The 22,360-nt window shown below is 35.1% G+C and overlaps 2 protein-coding genes and 1 long non-coding RNA gene across 4 annotated transcripts; 2 read left to right on the forward strand and 1 right to left on the reverse strand.

Annotated features, from left to right (window-relative positions):
* Window positions 1–5,911: 5,911 nt before the first annotated feature.
* LOC125221900 (extensin-2-like) lies at window positions 5,912–9,982 on the forward strand. The gene is made up of 2 exons (XM_048124224.1): window positions 5,912–7,153; window positions 7,866–9,982. The coding sequence occupies exons 1-2, from the start codon at window positions 5,950–5,952 to the stop codon at window positions 9,800–9,802; spliced, it is 3,141 nt and encodes a 1,046-aa protein (XP_047980181.1). The 5' UTR covers window positions 5,912–5,949; the 3' UTR covers window positions 9,803–9,982.
* Window positions 9,983–12,771: 2,789 nt separating this feature from the next.
* On the reverse strand, window positions 12,772–14,585 carry LOC125223944. The gene is made up of 3 exons (XR_007176811.1): window positions 14,433–14,585; window positions 13,474–13,534; window positions 12,772–13,089 (listed from the first exon to the last, which is right to left on the reverse strand). It is a non-coding gene; the product is annotated as an uncharacterized LOC125223944 (long non-coding RNA).
* A 450-nt stretch (window positions 14,586–15,035) lies between these two features.
* LOC125221042 (clathrin interactor EPSIN 2) lies at window positions 15,036–22,054 on the forward strand. Of its 2 annotated transcripts, none has more exons than XM_048123168.1 (14): window positions 15,036–15,225; window positions 15,681–15,763; window positions 16,061–16,112; window positions 16,229–16,308; window positions 16,384–16,462; window positions 16,569–16,652; window positions 16,746–16,891; window positions 17,619–17,972; window positions 18,913–18,954; window positions 19,050–19,157; window positions 19,227–19,441; window positions 19,742–19,953; window positions 20,145–21,093; window positions 21,170–22,054. In XM_048123168.1, the coding sequence occupies exons 2-14, from the start codon at window positions 15,729–15,731 to the stop codon at window positions 21,673–21,675; spliced, it is 2,862 nt and encodes a 953-aa protein (XP_047979125.1). In that variant the 5' UTR covers window positions 15,036–15,225; window positions 15,681–15,728; the 3' UTR covers window positions 21,676–22,054. The 2 variants fall into 2 exon arrangements, with proteins under 2 accessions (XP_047979125.1, XP_047979126.1); XM_048123169.1 differs by having other exon boundaries at window positions 15,038–15,225; window positions 19,230–19,441.
* The last annotated feature ends 306 nt before the right edge of the window (window positions 22,055–22,360 follow it).

Raw genomic sequence — 22,360 nt, forward strand, 5'->3', positions numbered from 1 at the left:
AGGGGGCAGAAGGCCGAGGTGGTGGAAGGTTTGTGCCTGCTCCAAAATCTTTGTCACTATGAATAATAGCTTAGGATACTCCAAAGTTATTAATTCTTAATGATTCAAAACAACCAAACAAACAAAACTATCAAGTTGAATAAAACCTTTGACTTTTAACGTATTAAAATTTTATTTTTGATTTTCACTATTTTTGTTTTTATGCCCGGCAATTAATAAACCTGAAACTTTTGGTTTTGGATAATAATAACTCTATCATTAAGCCAATACATAAAGTTTCAGATATTAATAATTCTACCATTAGGTTAACACAAATTCACCAAAATTGAAGGACAAAACAAAATAAAGGATACAACATATTTCCATTGTGTTTACTTTTCTTTCTAGCTTTTTCTGTATTATCCAAAATATAGGTGCATATTAGATAAAATGTCAGTTTCTCTATGTTTGTATTATAACAGGAAAGAATAGAAAACGTATATAGTACTATTATTTAATCTTTGATTAGCAGCCTCTCAATAATTGAATTGGCCCAACGCATTGCTGGCTTTCATCAAAACATTTTGATCAGAAAGGTAATTCCACATGCTTTACTACTTTTCTTTGATTTATTTCGTTTTTTCAAAGATTTAGATTATTTCTACTATGACTATAATATTCATGTTTATTACTATTGTGACGTTTCATTAAGCCTCTTTCATTTTGTTGCTAATACAGTCAAGCATCCCACGTTATTTTCGTTATTTTGAATGTTATGCGAATTTATCGATTCGACAGATTCCATCATATATAATACTATATCTGTATGTGATAAGTGTCCAATATACTTTATTTTCTTAGTCAGATATCAATATTATGACAGTGAATGACTACGGGTTTTAATGTAAAATTAATAAAATTACTTGAAAAAGATTACTAATACTAATAAAATTACTATATCATGTATTCATGTTTCCAAAAATGCAAAGATACAAAATTCTCTGGACGAACCAACATAGAGAAACTAAAAGACTATTGAACTGAATCTCTAATTGAACCGAAAGTAAGAATTTTGGTTACCGGTTAACTAATAACCGACCTTAATCGATTTGGTTATCGGTAAATAGATAACTGACTAATCGAATACATATATCCCTAGACGAAGGGAGTATATAAATAGGGTTGTTCACGAACTAACCTCATAGTAAATTATTTTGATCGATCTTGTCTCGATTATAGCTAGTTCGATATTCGTGCATCGGTTTACAATGAGTCGATCTGGTCCAAGCTCAAATCATCCTCATAGATTCATATTGTTTCAACAAATCGTTTTTCGAGAAAATTGTGCCAAAACATGATATATTAAAAATGCAGGAAATAAATTATGGTATTATTATTTCTATTTGTTCATATATCATTGACATAGTGACATTTGACAATTATGTGTTGCTTTTGAATTTCTAAACTTCTAGTTGCATAAACCATGTTCCACGATTACCCCCAAACTTAACTTAGTTTATACCAAAATTAACAGACATGATAATTGACTCATGTGATTTTTTTTTCCAAATCACATAAACACACACATAGTCGTCGCCTTGTTAATCTATACAACATAGTTGAATATGGGGCAATAATCAAACGAGTAGGTGCCTTCGTTTCCGATTTTGCGGTCCAATTCCATCCATGAAAAATATCTAGTTTGCAGACGACACGGGTTTTAATTAGCAATTGGTAAAGACCGAGACAGAAAGAGAAAACATAAATAATGCTAAAGAGAGAAAGAGAATAAGTAATGAGAAAGTTTCCTTAATTAAAGACAAGATTGATTTTGATGGATGGACTAAAATGAAAAATACTTAATTTTTTTTTTGTAGAAGAGAGTTATATTATCGATTAACGAATTCTATCATCAATCAAAGTGAAACCAATAGATTGCGTTGTACGAAGACGGGATTGATATTCAAGATCTCGCGTTAACAGTTATTTCTTTACCGATTTGAACCCAAATTTTTTGGCCTGATGCTATTAAATCATATATTTGTTAGTGATAAACGTAGTGAATTTCTACGTACATAATTGGATATTTTAGGTATTTTCACTTCAAAATCAGTTTATTATTTTTAATTGTTTTAAAATAGATTACTATATTACATATCTGTCCTTTAATATAATAAATCCGAAAAATTTAAATTTTCAAATTAAAGATTATAGATTTGGAAAAAGATTTGCTTTTCTACCGTATATCTATTTAATTATATCTAAATCAAATGCAAATCATTATGAATCTTACAAACAGATTCCTTCAAAGCATTTCCGTCAATTAAATGTTAGTCATATAGTTGTACAGAGAAAAAGAAAAAATATTGTTGATATAGCTTTAAAATATTAAAATCAGTCCAAAAAATTAAAAATTATACGGAGTACTATAATTCTTATAATCAAAATCCAAAACTCAATCAATATTCATACACTATCAAATTTTCATTTATTCCCTTCATCTCTAGTAAGTGATACTCCCTCCGTCCCATGCTACTTGCACATTTCATTTTCGGACTGTCCCCAAACTATTTGCACTATTTATATTTTAGATAAAAAAAATATGGTATTTAATTAAGATATTCGAGTTAGTTCGTGTTTCCTTTATCAAGTGTTGTCTTATTGCACTTAAAATTTTAATTTAATTACACTAATTACTCGTGTTCAAATTTACGCTGTTAAAGTGAAAAGTGTGAGTAGTATGGAACGGAGGAGTACATTTCTTTTTCCTCACGTGTGTTTTGAGAAAATGATAATAAATAATTAAAGTACAGTATTCTCCCACTTACTTTGTTTTTTCATCATTTGACTACTTACATTAATTTTTCAAAACACTTGAAAAAAAATGTGTCACTTACCTTAGGATGAGTGGAGGCAAATTATAAAATACTCTATATAGCTTTAAAATATTAAATACATAAGTTAGGAACATGTTACAATTATTTTATCAAAATTTCACTGTAACGTTCTAAAAATTAAAAATTTAATGGAGCTAAATATTTGGAAAGTGAAAAGTTAAAACAAAATTATGAAATTCTTAAATCAAAATTGTAAACTCAATTGTTGGTATCTTTAAATCATAATTTTCCAATTTTAATTTCTTTTATGATAAACTAAAATGAGTTAGGAAGTCTAATATTTTTACAAAGAAACAGAGAAATATTAAAAATATAAATTTAAAATATTAAAGCTATACCAAAAATTAAGAGTTTAGTTAGAAAACTGAAATTCGGAATGTCAAGTAAATTGAGCTAAGGTATTTAAATAAAAAGATATTTAATATTTATTTTTAAAATATTAATTGGACATGTAATTATTTTCTAACAGAATTTTCCTGTAAAATTCTAAAAAATAAGATTTGAATAATATTAAAATTGAAAAATAAAGTATTAAAATTAAATAAAGTCAGAAATAGCCAGGGTATGATTTATTTAGTATGGGATAGTAATTATAGGATAAATAATTAAATACTTAGCTTCAAATATAAAATAAAAGAGTTAAAAATATATGATTTTTTTTATCATGGTTCAACTATAGCATCCCAAAAATTAATAATTTAATGAAATTAAAATTTTAAAAGATAAAGGTATAACATGAAAGTGTATGAAAATATTTAAAATAGAATTGTATATTCAATTAGGATTACAATAAAATATCTCAAATTTTAATGTGTTACTTCATATAGTATATCGAGCTTGAATTCTAATATTTTATGAAGGAAAAGTTAAAATACTAACTATATAACGTTAAAATACTATATTGAATAGATGAGTTATGAACATATGGTTATTTTTTTTATCGATGTTCGACTGTAACATTTCAAAAATTGATAATTTGTAGAAATTAATCTTTTGGAAAGTAACGTATTCAAATCAGAATTACAAAATTTTAAAAAAATTAAAATTGTAAACTCAGTTAGTAGTATTAAATTTTAATTTTTGCATATAATAGTAAATTGAACTAAGAAACCTAATACTTTATATAAAAAAAGATAAAATATTAAATAGAAGAGTTAAGAATATATTTTCGACTGAGGTTCAACGTTTTGTAAAAATTAAGAAGTTGAAGAATGAAAAATTTGAAAGTAAAGAGTTAAACTCCATTAGTATTAATATATCTCAAATTTTAGTTTGCTGCATGATATATAGTAGTGAATTGATATAGGACCTATAATATTTTAAAAAGTAAAAGATAAAATATTTACATATACCTTTAAATTAGTATGGAAGAGACGAATTAAGAATATGTGAATTTTTTTTTTTTTTTGGGTACGATTGCAACATTTGAAAATTTAGAATTTAAAGAAATTAAAATTTGAAAAACAAAAAATGACTATCAAAAGTATGAAATTCTTAAATATAATAATCATAACCTCAATTAGTATTAATATATTTTATATTAGATTTTAATTTGTTAGATGTTATATTGAATTGGGTTCAGAATAACAAAAATTGAAATATTAACTGTATATCTTAACATAATTTGATAGATGAGTTCAGAATGTTGATAACTTTTTTTTTAATTGAGGTTTAACGTAATGTCCTAAAAATATGAATTTACATAAAAGAAAAATATAAAGAATTAAATCAAAATTATAAAATTCTCAAAATCAAAATTGTAAACTTCATTAATAATATATAATATGTATCAAATTTAAAATTATTTGAATTCTTTTTTTTTTGGAACTTTACTTTGAACCCCGATAAAAATAATCAAATACTTTTTTAATTCATTTAATTAGCATTTTATATATATAACTAATATTTTACAATCTTTTTAAAAATAAATTGAAATTTGAAAAGTAAAGGTATATACCTTATTAAAATACTACTCCATGTATTTTGGAAATTAAGATATATTTACAATTTTTATTTTTGAAAGTAAACGTATATAGTTAACGTTCCAAAATTAGTACTCTTATATGAACAACTTAGAAATTTAATTAAAAATAAAATACGTATATAATATAAAATTACAAAACATCATTTCTCATTCCATTGCTTCAAGATTTTAATTTATACGTTCGTAAGATTGAATAATTGATTTGTTACATATAGATTTATAATAGGGATAATTTAGTAAATAAACAATATAATTAATAACAAAAATAATAGAAATAAAACTGATTTGGTCCTATTTAAAAGGTAAGGGTATTATGTATGTAGAAATTTTGTACGTTTATCTTTTCCCTTTGTTATATGGGTGTTTGACCAAGACATCCAAAAAAAATGAGAAATGATTGGTTACTCTCCTCGACATGCCCCAATAATTCAGAAATCACATGCTCATCACCAAAAAATATTAACAAACAAGATTTAGCATATCGTTAAATATAAAACTGATAATGGAAGAACGGTACAAAATGTCGACAAATTATCCTAATAGTTTATATTTTTACATTTTTATAACTCCAATTGTTCAGAATGACAACTACATCATGTAAAGCTCAATAAAATAAGAAAAGAAAAGATGAGCAATATATGCGCATGCATGTTTACATTGAACACCTCGAATTATTTTCTGATTTTAATTTTTAGCACAAAAATTGTTGGCACCTATATATATACAGGAAAATACGTGAGAATTAGATCAAGAAAATAGAATAATTTTACGGTGATGTGTTATTTAATAAAATTATAATCCAAATTAATTATTGTGTAGTAGTAATATTTCATTTCGTAGCAGGTCAATTGATATGTAATCCACAGTATTATTTGAACTTAAATAATTGGTAGCGAGTACAGTTGTTACAACCTCATTTAACAAAATTTATTCAAACAATACAAAAAACAATTTCAAACTTAAATAAGTTCCTAATTGACAGCTCTCTTCTTACGAATTATTTTTCCATCCAATTATTTCTGCCTATATATTCTCACTCTGGTCTCTCTCATTTCAATCATCCCTTCACCAAGTAAGAGTTATAACACCATGGCATCTCACAGCGGCGGTGGCCGCGGCCTCGTGGCAAAGCTGCCACAGTTCGTTGTGGCGGCATTGGCCATTCTTGCAACTTCGAGTATAGTTTCAGCTGACCCTTACATATATTCTTCACCACCGCCACCATACGAGTACAAGTCACCACCACCTCCTTCTCCGTCCCCGCCACCACCCTATGTTTACAAGTCTCCACCACCGCCATCTCCTTCCCCGCCGCCACCATATGTGTATAAATCTCCTCCACCACCAGAGCCATCTCCACCACCACCGTACGTGTACAAGTCACCTCCTCCACCCTCTCCTTCCCCACCACCACCATATTTGTATAAATCTCCGCCACCACCATCCCCATCTCCACCACCACCGTACGTGTACAAATCACCTCCACCACCTTCTCCTTCCCCTCCTCCGCCATATGTGTACAAGTCACCACCACCACCTTCTCCTTCCCCTCCTCCACCATACGTGTACAAGTCACCACCACCACCTTCTCCATCTCCACCACCGCCATACTACTACAAGTCTCCTCCACCACCTTCTCCCTCACCGCCACCACCATACTACTACAAGTCTCCTCCACCACCTTCTCCCTCACCACCACCACCATACTACTACAAGTCTCCACCACCTCCATCGCCATCTCCTCCACACCATCCCTACTATTACAAGTCACCGCCTCCTCCATCTCCATCACCCCCACCACCATACTACTACAAGTCACCGCCTCCTCCATCTCCTTCTCCTCCACACCATCCTTACTACTACAAATCCCCTCCACCACCTTCTCCCTCACCGCCACCACCATACTACTACAAGTCTCCACCACCTCCATCACCATCTCCTCCACACCATCCCTACTACTACAAGTCACCGCCTCCTCCATCTCCATCACCCCCACCACCATACTACTACAAGTCACCACCTCCTCCATCACCTTCTCCTCCACACCATCCCTACTACTACAAGTCTCCACCTCCTCCATCTCCCTCACCGCCACCACCATACTACTACAAATCTCCTCCACCTCCCTCGCCATCACCATACTACTACACTTCTCCTCCACCACCGGCGCCAGTCCCTTACTACCCACCGCACCACCACTCATTCGTAGTCAAGGTGACCGGAAAAGTGTACTGCTACCGGTGCTACGATTCCGAACACCCAGAGAAATCTCATGCCAAGAAACATCTCAAAGGTAATATTCAAAATTGTCTTTTAGTAGCACTAATATTTCAAACATTCATTTTTTTGTTTGGAATATTATTTAATATTCAAACAGTTTTCAAACATTCATCTTTGCACTGTGTGTTTTATACTATATATAAACACGTGAAAATACACACTAGAGATATTTATCAAAATTATGATATTAAAGCGTATAAATAAGTTGTGTGTATTCTTTTTATATTACAATTATTTCAAATTGTCTTTCCTTTTTGGGAAAAGTTCAAACTTTGGGTAGACATGAAATATTATCCCCAAATTTACTTTCAATCCATTCGTTATCAATAAAATCAACATAATCACTAGTCTTGATTGATAATGAATTAGTCTTGATTGATAATGAATTACAACAAATGATCACTTACTTTACATAAAAAAAAACAAATAATTATATCATAATTGACCTGGATGTCACCACCTCAACTTGAGGACTTTTCCAATTTGTCTACTCATAATAGAAAAAGGTTTTTTTTTTTTTTTAATTAAAAAAGGTTGTGGTCCATACTTAGTGTTCATAGTGGAACAACTCCAATTTGCATAAAAATTCCTTCTATCAAAAGTTAAAAGCTAAAGACATGATTTATTTACTATACATAAATTTATAATTGATGAGGGCCCTATAGGATATTATATTTACTTATATCATGGTTTGTTTAATCTACTTTCCGCTTGGTTGCTTTCAGGTGCCGTAGTGGAAGTAACATGCAAAGCAGGTGAGAAAGAAGTTGTTGCATTTGGCAAAACAAAAATCAATGGAAAATACAGCATTCCAATTGAAGGATTTGAATATGCTAAATATGGAGCAAAGGCTTGCAAAGCAAAACTTCATGCACCACCTAAGGATTCTAAGTGTAGCATTCCAACTGACCTTAACTGGGGAATCAAGGGTGCTAAACTTAAAGTGAAGTCCAAGAATCACTATGAAGTTGTCTTGTATGCTAAGCCATTCGCTTATGGTTCCAAAGCCCCTTACGAGAAATGCCACAAACCTAAGCCCAGCCCCGTCCCAGCACCGTACTACTACAAGTCTCCACCACCACCATCGCCGGCTTACATTTATAAATCCCCACCGCCTCCTCCTTACGTGTACAAGTCCCCTCCACCTCCATCGACACCGGCTTACGTATACAAATCCCCACCGCCACCTCCTTACGTGTACAAGTCCCCTCCACCCCCATCGCCAGTTTACGTATACAAGTCCCCTCCACCACCTCCTTACATCTACAAGTCCCCTCCACCCCCATCGCCGGTTTATGTATACAAGTCTCCTCCACCACCTCCCTATGTGTACAAGTCTCCGCCCCCTCCAACACCAGTTTATTTTTACAAGTCCCCTCCACCCCCGTCGCCGGTTTACGTATACAAGTCTCCTCCACCCCCTCCTTACGTATACAAGTCGCCACCCCCTCCAACACCCGTTTACCTTTACAAGTCCCCTCCACCTCCATCGCCGGTTTACGTATACAAATCTCCCCCTCCACCGCCTTACGTATACAAGTCTCCACCACCTCCAACACCAGTTTACCTCTACAAGTCCCCTCCACCCCCTCCATACATTTATAAATCACCACCACCTCCTCCACACCATCCCTACTACTACAAGTCTCCACCACCTCCATCACCATCTCCTCCACACCATCCCTACTACTACAAGTCACCGCCTCCTCCGTCGCCATCTCCTCCACACCATCCCTACTACTACAAGTCACCGCCTCCTCCATCTCCATCACCACCGCCACCATACTACTACAAGTCACCACCTCCTCCGTCACCATCTCCTCCACACCATCCGTACTACTACAAGTCACCACCTCCTCCATCACCATCTCCTCCACACCATCCCTACTACTACAAGTCACCACCTCCTCCATCTCCATCACCACCACCACCATACTACTACAAATCACCACCACCACCGTCTCCATCGCCACCACCTCCCTACTATTACAAGTCTCCACCGCCTCCATCGCCTTCTCCTCCACACCATCCATACTACTACAAGTCACCACCCCCTCCATCTCCATCACCACCACCACCATACTACTACAAATCACCTCCGCCACCGTCACCATCACCACCACCACCTTACTACTACAAGTCTCCACCACCTCCATCGCCATCTCCTCCACACCACCCCTACTACTACAAGTCACCACCTCCTCCATCTCCATCACCACCACCACCATACTACTACAAATCACCTCCACCACCATCACCATCACCACCACCTCCTTACTACTACAAGTCTCCTCCACCACCATCGCCATCTCCTCCACACCATCCCTACTACTACAAGTCACCTCCTCCTCCCTCACCATCTCCCCCACCCCCTTACTACTACAAATCTCCCCCACCACCATCGCCCGCCTCCACCCGTATACATCTACGCATCTCCACCTCCTCCCACTCATTATTAAGCTATGAGAACTTTGCAGTATTAAATCCAAAAGATGAGAAAATAATTACTTCACAGTTTCCGGTTTCAAGAGCTAGTGGGTTATTCAATAAGGTCCGATACATGTTAGAAAACTTCATCAAATTCGTGTTGGACCAGTTTGCGTCTGTGTCTTTGGCTGTTCTATTCCACATTGTCTTGTTGATGCAATCTCAAATCAAGTGAGGATTTAGATAAAAGTTACTTTTAGGTTTGAGGTTGTTTCCTATTTAAAATTTATGTTTGTATAGGATGGCCTTGTTTGATTGAATTTATATTCATTTCACATTGCAACTCCTTGTGTTCTTTGTTTCATGTGAATTTAAATGTTAGCAATAAAAGAATTACTACTAGTTTTTCTTCTCAGCCAAATGCTCTATTTAAATTTTATGATCAAACGTATATTTTTATCTACTATTAGTTCGTGCAGCGAGGTAATTAATATAACCATATTATTTGAGAGAGTTTATTTTAAAATTAACCTAAGAAGATTTTGAAGTTCATCAGAAACAAAAATTCTAGTATATTTTTAAATTCAACATTTTGCAATAAACTCATAATATTTGAATGTTGCTAGATGATAACGTCAATAAAATTAAATCACACCCCAAAATTACCTATTATGAAATATGCTTCAATTTATTTTGTTCTAATATCAGGAGAAAGAATTTCCATTACCATACATCACAATCACATTTATTAAATGAAATCATATTGATCCGTGTTAACTTTGTTATAGCATAAAACAAAAATATTAGGGAGTAATTAATTGTAAATTGTTCATTGTTCCTCAATAAATATATTGTCATGTGCGGTGTCCAACTAATATTGAACGAAAAAGTTGATTGTTATTTGGTTCACTTAATTAAGTAGCTTATCCTTCCTCTCTTTTATATTAATTTAATGTAAAGTAGCTTTGGAAGAAATTCATAGAATTCTAGAAGTAAATGGACTAATTGTTATCATATTTTTGGATAAATACATGTGGCATTCGGATAAAACCATATTAACTAATAACTCAATTATATTTAATACTACTATTTTATTTTGAAAAGTCAATTTGATACGAATTTGAAAATAAGATAAAGTTGTTATGGAGTGTTGTTAGCATCTACCAAAATTCAACTACCCCAAAGATTAATTTAACAATTATTCAATTTTATTAAAAGGATTTCGTGTATGGCACACTATGTGTTGCTTAATCGGCCAAGCAAACTGACAATTATGAACGAATCGGTTATTATAAAAATATTTCATTTCATCCATCCAAAAATATAGTCTCATTTTAATTGTACATATTTTATTAGTAATTGGTAAAATATGAGAAAGAAAGAGAAAAAAAGGTGACGTACGATGTACAATAGAGAAAGAGTTAAAGAGAAAATTTTCATTGAAATGAAACTAATTTTACTGGACGGAACAAAATGAAAAAATGTGAATTATCTTTTAGACGGATTGAGTACTATATTTTGCACCTCACAGTGGTGAAATGTTATTTTTTATTTTTACTATTTTTGTTTCCGTCGGAAAGATTTTTGAATAAACGATGGTGAACCCGGCAATAAACCAGAAACTTTTGATCTTGGATACTTAGAACTCTACCATTAGGACGACAATAAATTCGAGAGAAGCACGAAACAAACTATACATGGAAGACAGCAGATTTCCATTGTGTTTACTTTTCTTTTTTTCCTTTTTCTCTATTTTTTTAAAAATAGGTGGATATTAGATAAAATGTCATTTTCTTTCATTTGGATTAACCACAGCTGTAACAAATTCTTCGATTATGTTTGTATTATAGAAGGGAAAGAATATAATGTATAATTTTATATATTACTTAATCTTTGGTTAGCAGCCTTTGAAATCAATAATTGAATGGGCCCAATAACGACGCATTGCTGGCTTTCATCAAAACATTTCGTTCAAAAAGTTTATTCCACATGCTTTACCTTGATTTATTTGGTTTCTTCTTATATTTAGATTATTTTTACTATACTTTTTGACGTTTCATTTAGCTGTTTTCATTTTGTAGACACGTTTTTTGCGTTATGCGAATTTATCAATTCGACATATTCAATCATGTTGCGTAACAAGTATCCAATGACAATTATAATGATAAGCGTAATTACGGTTTTCTCGGACACCGGCATGCGTGTGTTGGCCTGCTGGTAAGTGGTAAATGTCTGAGTATAAAGGTTTCGGAGTTCGAATCTACCATGACGCGCAGCTTTTAAAAATTTCTGTTTAAGTCGCTCATAAATTTTTCTGATTTAGGCTCGATTAAAGCTCATTCGATTATTATCAACGTCTCAGGTTCGAATCTACCATGTTGCGCCGCCTTTAAAATTCGATTGAAGTCTCTCGCAAATTAAAATAGAAATAGATGTAGGTTCAATTAATGTTCGAATCTACCTTGACGCATCGCCTTTAAAATTTTTGTTTAAGCCGCTCGCAAATTATTCTGATTTAGGCTCGATTAAAGCCCGTTCGATATTTATCAACAAGTCAAATTCAAGCCTCAAATCATGCTCGATCAATAAAGTTGTTGACCTGATATAGGTAGCGGCCTATCTATATCTGTTATGTATGGAAATTAGGGCACTGGAGGGACCCAATAAATTTTTGAATTTATATATTTTTAGTTGTGTTTTTTTTTTTGAGGGAGTAAGTTGTACTACTCCTACTATATACAACAGGACGATATTTAGTTTATTTAACAATTAAACAAAATATATATATGCATGTCAAATTCTTCTTAATCTACTTTTCATGTAACAATCTTTATATTCCCTACATTATTTTTAAAAGGGGCATATACTCAATTTTAGTTCTAATAGTACTTCTTAGTGATGTCTTGGTTTATAATTCTCATTTTGTCATCTATCCATCCACCTTTACTTTTCTCATTCACTTTTAATGAAAGTAGGTCTCACATTCACTACTTCATTTCACTCACATTTTAATACAAAACTAATCCATAAAAATGAAACTCATATTCCACTAACTTTTCTCTAACCACATTCCTTCACAATTCTAAACTGAGCCGCCAAAAGGTAAGACGTCTATTAGTGGACATAGGGACATAGGGAGTACTCATTAGTCATTTAAGTAATCCAGCTGATGGAATATGCATTCAATGAGGCATTTAGTGCATGGTGAACTATTGACATTATGAATAATAGATTATGATTCTCAATTATACAAAATTAAAGTTTAGAAGCAAATGGTAATTATGTCCTGTAAAATTTGCTATGGAACAAATGATCTAAGAATTTTCATTCAATAAACAAGCAAATTGAGAATTTTACCTCTGCACATCTGAGAATTTACATAACATGATACCTGTAGAGTAAAACTGACCTTCTAACTGAAGCTTCCTCGCCTTCTCGGCTTCCATTCTTCTTAGTAGTTAGTGCAGTGGAACTCAATTTCTCCCTGGTCGATTATTCACGGACTAAAACGACAACCTCAATCTGCACAATTACAAATATATGAGTTTTGACTGCATATGACATAGGGCAGAAAAGATGAGAATTTGAGAAAGAAAAAGACAATTAGATCTCTAGGTAGTATGTTATCTGTAATTCTACTCCATCACATTAACCTGTGCAAATATCACCAATTTTCATAATTCTTGAAGATTTGAGCCTCTCAATTATGTGTTCCTTAACTATCAACTGTTTTGTTCGTGGAACATCTCCATGTTTTAATTGCAAAGCTTCACAGGCTTATCAAAGAATTCCAAACTGTTCAACCTTAAGCATAGATCTGAACAAGAATAGGAAGGTTTGAAATTAACTCATGACTATCAGTTGAGATATGTATAAGACATAATAATGTTCGCATTTATCAACCACCTTTGTGCAATCTTCAACATTTTTTTGTTCTTTTTCCAACTGGTTCGATCAGATCCGAATACTGCAAAAAAAGGTTGGCATAAATCATAGCTTATTTTCAATTTCCTAGCACGATGAAGTACAGTTAGATGATGTGATTAACTGAAAATGAAACTGTACTACTCGGACCTCGTCTCTAGTATAATGGTGTCAATATATAATCACTGATTATTTGTTTGATTCCAAAACCTCAAAGGTTCAACAAAATATAAGAACTTCTCTGATGAAACCACAAAGATTGTCAAATATTGCACTACTCATGCTCAAACAACATAATCATAATTTGATACTCCATTTGACACAGACAAATTAGCAGGAATTGTTCTTACCATATTCATAAACAAATCAAATGCATCTCTGAATCTCCTTATAAGGCAACAAGAAATAAGCAGCGTGTTTAAACGTGTGGCATCACACATATTTAACCTTCTAATCACATCTATGAAAGAAATGGAGAGGTCCATAGATTCTCTTTTGCTCAATTAACAGCATCCATCAATCATAGTACCATATGTTCTTCAACTTTTGTAAAGAGGAGTTGTTTTATTCCAGATATATTCTTGCTTGTACATCTGTTAAATGAAAATATCTTCAAAATTATGCTAATATCTCCTTCCATAAGTAGCCAGTATATAATTCGAATTTCAAACATAACCATTTTATTACACAGATCAAATTCCACCTCCAAATACCCCTTTCACTAAAATCAAATTAGGCTTCACGCCCATCTCGATCATTCTATCTAAATCCCCGCAGCCATTACAAGATTACATTTTTTGCAATAACCATTGATGAGACAATTGCAGGCATCATTTCTATATTCTCAATAACCTCGAGAGTTCATCATCCTATAAAGCTTCAAACAGTTTACTTTCTTTACAAAGAGCATAAATTAGCAGATTAAAAGTTTGCATACTTACAAGTAATCAATTCTCTGTAAATTTCCTCCTCGGCTTCTTGATAGCGCATCCTCAATTTCCCCCAATTTGTGTGAAAATCCCTAATTCATGCATAAAACAGCTATACTGGTAAAACGTAAAAAATTAAGTGACGACGACATCGTTTTGTGGCATCCGCGCGTTACATAATTGACACACCGCCTAAACTAAAATTAAAGTCTAATAAAATGATAGTAGTACTACATATTTAATATTCAATTTTTAAAGACTAATCAAAATGTGATCTAATTCAGATTTAAACAGTACTTATAAAAAAAATAAAATTAAATACAACAAACACTCTTGTGCACGATGTACGTCTATTCTTCTCTATCATTTCCACCCAGTCCTCTCTCTCTCAATCGCACCGCCATGCACACGGTCGGTTGTACAAGTATGCACATTTCCACATTTCCGTTCTTCTACCTACTCGTGCTCTTCGTAGGCCCACCACGGGAGCTTTCCTTTCCCCAGAAAATATAATAAAGTACTCATAACATTTCAAACACATTTTATTTTATTTTTTAATATTTTTCAAATTGGTTTTAATTAAAGTTTTAACTAAAATTAGAATATTATAATTCCAACTAAAGACACCTAAATTCCATTTCGACCAATTTTCTTCACGGACCATATAATTTTCCCTTTTTCATTTTGCTTTACAATCTCCCTCTCTCTCTATCCCTTCTCGATCTCGATCTCGATCTCGACAGCCATTCTTCAACGCCATATCTTCAGATCTAGCATACGGTGAAGGAGGCTGTAAATTTATCAGGTATGATCTAATTCATTTTTTTAAAGGATTTTGTGGAGTTTGTATGTAATCGTATTTACTGGATCTTCAGTTCCGTTTGCACGGCACCAGATCTAATTTTCGCCATCTATCTGTGGAATTTAGCTTATTAGTCATATGTTTGATTGTAGCTGATGTTTTAGATCTGAATTGGTGTGTTATTTTTATGTGGATGGAGGAATCGTTTGTTTATTAGGGGAATTTTTGTTCCATTGTTATTTGATTATGATTGTTCCTTGCTCTTTTCTTCTGTCGATTGGTATACCGTTTTGGTGGTAGATTTTGCTAGAAAGATTATTGCTTGCATGACTTGAAATGATGAAATCGCTATATTTTTGTTTTAGCAATTGATCTGTGTCATTTTGAATGTTGCATTTTTTATTCAATTAAGAGAAAAAGTTTTTTTGTGGTTTATTTAAGTATAACATGCTGCGCAGGCAAATTGATTGAGCTAGCCAATTCAGCATCTCTCAGGCAAGGGTGGGATGAAGAAGGTTTTTGATCAAACTGTCCGTGACATGTAAGTTTCTCTTACTATAACTTTATTCCATGGATATGCTGTCTTTGCACTTTATTTCATGGTTTGTATTCCCACTGTTTATTTTATCTTCTCTTAAATATAAACCAGTATCTAGATTATAGAAAAAATTGTATAGGAGGCTACTCTGGATATAGAATCGTTGAGCTATCAAGCTTGCAAAACAAATTAGCTTTGCCATTCAGAATCTCAAATATTTGATGATTTATTTAGTTATATTATGTCTTAGTTTTAGTCTGCCAAGCATTTCTTATGAATGCTTTGTTTGTCAACCTGCAGCAAGAGAGGGGTCAACAAGAAAGTTCTTAAAGTCCCATCAATTGAGCAGAAGGTAATATCTATATTGTCTTTTTGATTGCCTTTTCTCTCTGTACTTCACTTCTTTGTTTTTGTTGTCTAGCTAGTTCTTCTCAGCAGTTCTAACTTTTAATGCTTTTCCTCCTTCAGGTTCTTGATGCAACTAGCAATGAGCCCTGGGGTCCTCATGGATCCCTTCTGGCTGATATTGCTCAGGCAACTAGAAACTAGTAAGTGCATGCTGACTCGATATACTTCACTTGGGTTGCTTTTCATAGAGACGGTATTGAGCTCTGCCTTTTCAGTCATGACTATCAGATGATCATATCAGTAATATGGAAGCGTATAAATGATACTGGAAAAAATTGGCGTCATGTCTACAAGGTTTGTGTTCCTTAATTTGAGATTTCCTTTTTAGTTACCATTCCAAGTAGCAAATTCAAATCTAGAGAGATGACAACCATATCATTCTTTTTGCTGATCTCTGCAGGCATTGACCGTCTTGGAATACCTGATAGCCCATGGATCTGAGCGTGTCATAGATGATATCAAGGAACATGCATACCAAATATCAGTTAGTTTCTTCATTATCTAATTATTTTCTTATACAGCTTCACCTTGTATGTAAGTTGATGGGTGGTGTTTCTATCTTTTCCTCTTTTCCTAGACATTGTCCGATTTCCAATACATAGATTCCACTGGAAGAGACCAGGGTAACAATGTTAGAAAGAAGTCTCAGAGCATAGTAGTCCTTGTAAATGATAAGGAAAGGATACAAGAGGTTCGCCAGAAGGCCGCTGCTAATAGGGACAAGTAAGTAGCACAACAAGCTCTCCATTACCTGCATCTTAAACTTATTCTTATTGACATAAATATTAGGTTCTGTATAATGAATTATTATCTTTCATAATTATTTTGCTATTTGCAATTTTTAAGGCTGTGTTTGTATAGATTCATTGGTTACTAAATGCCTGTATGTATACTAATACTGAATCTTGTTCTTTGAATGTGCTTCATCTTCATCTAGGTTAACATCTCCGATTTTTAGTAGATTTTGAAATTTCATAGTTATGTTTTTGTTATGTTTTAAGGGATGAATCTACTTTGGGTAGTGTTTGCGAATGTGGAATTTTAAAGAATAATCTTTTCTAAAATCTACTCATATTCAAGTTTGAGTAGTGTGAGCAAGGGCTTTGAGGGAGCTCTGCCTACCCTGTTTTATGGGCTTCTTAGGTTGCAATGATGAGTTTTTTGCCGCACAATAGAGCAAAAATGCAAAATCAAATGCTTGTAGTCAGTATACATAAAATTGTTTTATCTCTTGGAAACTTTTTCTGTTTCTTTCTGTATTTTCTTTGTTCATCCGCCTTCTCTCTGCATCCTGTTAGTTTTCTGTACATCCTCAGATGACTGTATGTTTGATCAGTATTACAATATTGTTTTTCTAAGTATGCTGCAAATTATCATAAACCATATTCTAGCTTTTGGTTTATCATCGTTGAAGCTGTGTACTTGTTCTTTTAACATCATATATCAACAGATTCCGCAGTAGTCCTAGTGGTGGTATGTATCATCCTGGCTCCGGAGGGTATGGAGACAGATATGATGATGATCGATATGGAAACCGAGATGATGATAGGAATGGCTATGGGAGAGATAGAGAATGGGGTTCTAGAGATGAGGATAGATATGGTCGGTATGGGGAATCATATGGTCGTGATGGAGACAGGTATGGTAGAGATAATGAGGAGCGATTTGGCCGTGATGGGTACAAGGATGATGATTACCAAGGAAGAAGTCAAAGCAATGATGATTATAATTATGGGTCAAGAAGTAGAAGTGCTGATCGGGAGAGAAATCCTGCAAATGAGGATGACAGCCAATATTCTTCAAGGTTTGCTTAGTTTCTATTTTCCCATATTCAGTGAATTTATTTGACTTAATTTTCCTTGGTGCCCATATCCAACCTTTTCTGTGCTACGTACCAATTATGATAAATTTAGTCCCAAAGTGATAAAAACATGTTCGACTGTGTTGAGATCTGTTTTAAGAAGCATTTGTTATGGGAATAACATGTCAATCAATTATGGGTTTGTGAATAATATAACTGAACCAAATTTGTAGTAGTGATTGGATTAAAATGTGTATTTGACTTCTAAAAAGGAAATTTGAACCACCTTAATCTTTTCCACCCAGACTGATGATAAGTGCTTTTATAAATTTGATTTCTTAGGAAGACCGTAGATATAATGTAGCTTGTGAAACAGTCTACTTCATGCTTTACATGTCATATATTCTTCAATCTGAAAACTTTTGTTTAAGCTGGCTGATGAAGCTGACTGTTTGGATTGTTTCATTGGTTAAAATACTGTTGTCGGGTATCTAGAAACAAACCTGTAAATGTTGCTTGATATTTTTTTTGATTGATAATCTGTTGAACTTTGGGACTAACATCTGCTAGAAGAGAAATGAAACCTCGCTGCTGAAATAAAGATATGAAAACTTTTTAAAGCACCTTTTTGGACATGCAAACACTTGAATACTTAATATGCACATCGGCTTAACTAGTAAGAAGATGCTTCTCTAATGAGTAGGTTGGGGGTTCAAGTCACCAAGGAGAGAAAATGGGGAGCCAATATTGATCCACCTTAATAATAATAAAAAATATGCGTAGCAGGTTCCTCCCAAGAATCTTGGATAATACTGCTCTTGAAATGGTATTTGGGCCACTAGATTAGTGTGCTAGCTAGGAAAACTACCTTATCAATTTCATGGCCCTACTATGTGTTCATCTGTATTGAGATATGAATATTACAAGTCTTTTCCCTTTTCAGAGGAAGTGGTGCAAAAGCTGATGACCAATCTCAAGATGGAAGGTAAATTCAATTGATCTATTTTGATGTATTGTTCTTATGAAATGATTAATTAATCATCATCTGAAGTTGTTTAATTTGTTTGACTTTTGAATCAGTACTGCTGGTAAGAGGATTGAAAGTAGATATTCTGGGCAAAGTGCTGGTGCACCTCCTAGTTATGAGGATGTTGTTGGTGGCACCAGCAGTCCTTCATACAATGAAAGGTAAGATTTCCTGTATATATGCTTTCAAGGATTTTCAGTTTGTGCATTAGTTCTGATCCATATCATTAGTAGGGATGGAGAATCTTCACAAGCATATGCCCCTAATGCATCCTCCCCCAAAGATGCTAGCCCAAACCATACAACAACCCCAGCTGCTCCACACCCTATTCCTGCTTCACCTCCTGCTTCAGCATCTCCTACTACTTCAGTTCAGACTACAGCTCAGGATAGCAACCGTGAAGTTGCTGGATTTGATGAATTTGATCCTAGAGGTTCATTTTCAGGTAAAGATCTAGTAACTATTGGAGCTGCACATCACTTTATTTCTTGTCTTCTTGTAATTCCTGGACTATGCTGATTGAATGCTTTAGGATGTCTGCCTTGCCATGTAATCTCTGTACTGCTTTAGGATGTCTCCCTTGCCATGTAATCTCTGTACTGCTTTGATGCTGTTGCTCCCGCCATTTGAAATCTATGATTTCCTTGTACTGCTTATTCTGGACCTGTTAAGATTTTTTTTCCGTCTATTAGCTACGAGATGTTGGGTTCATTCTTATTTTCTATCATCTTATATGTTTTAATAGCCGCCCCAGCCACCTCAAATGGTATAACTCCTGCCGCATCTGCTGTGGAAATGGATTTGCTGGGTGCTCTGTCTGAGCCTTTTTCTTCAAATCCGCTGGCTCTCGTACCTGCTGGGCAGCCTGATGCTTCATCTGAAGCTAATCCAAATGCAGGCTTTACCTCTGGACCCACATTTGTAGGTGGGCCGCCACCACCAGCAACTGACAATCAGGTACTTTATGATATTGTTTTGTGACTGATGACATGTGAAGTGGTTAATTGTGAGTAATATCATGTTAAAATAGAATGATGAAAATGGAAACAAGAACAAAACTCATTTGCTTATTACTGTATAATGCACATGTTGGTTGGTGGAACATTTGGAAATTTGATTTCACCCATTTGTTCGTGATTTTGTTTCAGCCTTTCGATGATCCATTTGGCGATGGTCCTTTCAGAGCTATTACATCTACAGATGGTGTACCAACTGAACAACAGATCAATACATCATCTGATTCATTCACTGTGAATTCCAATCAGAGCCTTGATGTGCCTCAGTCAGCTCCTCAGAAGCCAGCTACCGAAGTTGGGGGTGCATTTTATGATGCAACGAACATGCCGTCTTCTCCTTTTGGAATGCCACCCACTTCAACCGCACCAATTCCACAACAAGAGTCATCAACTACTAGCCATGAGATCGATATATTAGCAGACATTCTACCTCCCTCGGCCCCCCAATCTTTTGCCAATACACAATCTGGTTACCAATCTGCACCAAACCAATCTCTGCCTCACAACGAGTTTCCGCCTCAACCCAATCAACCCACAATGCAGCCATCTCTAACTGGTCAGTATGCAACCCAAAATGGTTTTCAAGCACAACCTGGCCAACCTGGTGGTTTTCCTCCTACTCAACTTGGACAGCCTTCGATGCAAGCGAACTATCCTCCTCAACCAGCACACTCTGCTCCACAAGCAGGCTTTCCTTCTCAAACCATGGCTTTAGCCCTCCCTGGTCAAGCTGGTCAGGCACCACATTCAGGCTTTCATCCTCAAGGTGGTTCTATGCTGCCAAATCAGCCAAACATGAATTTTTATGGAGCTTACCATCATCAATCAGTGGCTGCAGCCCCAGCTGGTGGATACATGGTTCCTCCTACGTCCACGGGAGTTGCTACAAATCAAAATTTCCTTTCACATATGGGTTCTCAAGCTCCACAAGCACAATCAAACACTCTCGTGGCTCCAGTGTCTGTTACTCAAGCTTCAACAGGTTCTGCTGTAGCACCTAAACCAGACAAGTTCGAGACCAAGTCCACTGTTTGGGCTGACACTCTGAGCCGTGGATTGGTTAACCTCAATATTTCTGGATGTAAGTTTTGGCATTTTCATTTCTGATAAGAGTACATTTCATCGCTGAGCCTAAATTACTGTTGAAATTTATGCAGCAAAAACAAATCCATTGGCTGATATAGGAGTTGATTTTGATGCCATAAATCGCAAGGAGAAAAGGATGGAAAAACAACCAGCAACAACTACAGTAGCATCTACAGTTACCATGGGCAAAGCAATGGGCTCTGGATCTGGGGTTGGACGTGCTGGTGCCGGTGCTCTAAGGCCTCAGCCAAACCCAATGATGGGTTCTGGTATGAATTTTAACATGGCCGGTGGTCCCGGTGGGGGCATGGGCATGGGTGGCTATGGGGGAGGCCAACCAATTGGGAGAGGGATGGGGATGGGGATGGGACCGGGTGTAGGTATGAATATGCCAGGACCTATGGGTATGGGAATGGGAATGAACACGGGTATGGGCCCGGGGATGAACACGGGTATGGGCCCGGGGATGAACATGCAACAGCCTATGGGCCATCCTGGAAGTAACGTACCCGGGGGATACAATCCTACAATGGGACCTGGAAACTACAACCAACATCCATATGGTGGCTATCGATGAGCTCGGCCTCTAAAGGTGACATTGCTGGTTTATTTTACACAGAAAATGAGTCCCCCACCCTTAAACGCGGATTTACAATCAGATACTGCAACCAACAAAATTCTATTCACTTGTAATATTTTATGTTGGGTTTGTATAACGTGTGTATTCATTCTTTTTGGGGTTTTGTTTTTTATATGATATATACATATTTTTGGGTCACAATGAGCTATTGTACCAACGTGCCCCATAGTTCTATAGTTGTTGCTGCGTGATCTTGTATATTATAGCTCACCTCTCGGGTGCCTATTTTTTTGTTGTGATGTTCCTATGCACCATTTTGACAGTGCAGTTGTTGAAAGGTGGTTGCTTACCATGAATAAATTCGACATTCATTTCATTCCATGGTTTGGTTTCGGTTATTGATGTATTCAATATGACTATTTGTCGTACACCCGGCCCTCGGACATTTTTAATTACATGGATCTCTTTATTTTCTCTCTTTGCATATTCCCTCTTGATTTCTGTTCTCTCTTTCCGTCCCTCGTTGTCGGGAGTTCCGACAGTCCCCATTACCCTCCAATCCTTCGGAAAAGGAGTATGAAGACGCCAATTTGTGGGTGTGTTGTCGGATATTTTTCTATGTTGTGTGTGGTTTGTGGATGGGGCAGAGCTGAATGCAGAGTGGTGGTGACATCTCTGTCGT

Source organism: Salvia hispanica, chromosome 4 (assembly GCF_023119035.1).
Source record: "Salvia hispanica cultivar TCC Black 2014 chromosome 4, UniMelb_Shisp_WGS_1.0, whole genome shotgun sequence".
NCBI classification, from domain to species: domain Eukaryota; kingdom Viridiplantae; phylum Streptophyta; class Magnoliopsida; order Lamiales; family Lamiaceae; genus Salvia; species Salvia hispanica.

What these genes read in the sequence shown, in the direction of transcription:
- LOC125221900 (XM_048124224.1), top strand. Translation starts at nt 5,950, where the DNA reads ATGGCATCTCACAGCGGCGGTGGCCGCGGCCTCGTGGCAAAGCTGCCA. An exon ending in TGCCAAGAAACATCTCAAAG is followed by an intron (nt 7,154 to 7,865) that starts GTAATATTCAAA and finishes GGTTGCTTTCAG; the next exon opens with GTGCCGTAGTGGAAGTAACA.
- LOC125221042 (XM_048123168.1), top strand. Translation starts at nt 15,729, where the DNA reads ATGAAGAAGGTTTTTGATCAAACTGTCCGTGACAT. An exon ending in GATCAAACTGTCCGTGACAT is followed by an intron (nt 15,764 to 16,060) that starts GTAAGTTTCTCT and finishes GTCAACCTGCAG; the next exon opens with CAAGAGAGGGGTCAACAAGA. An exon ending in GCCGCTGCTAATAGGGACAA is followed by an intron (nt 16,892 to 17,618) that starts GTAAGTAGCACA and finishes ATATATCAACAG; the next exon opens with ATTCCGCAGTAGTCCTAGTG.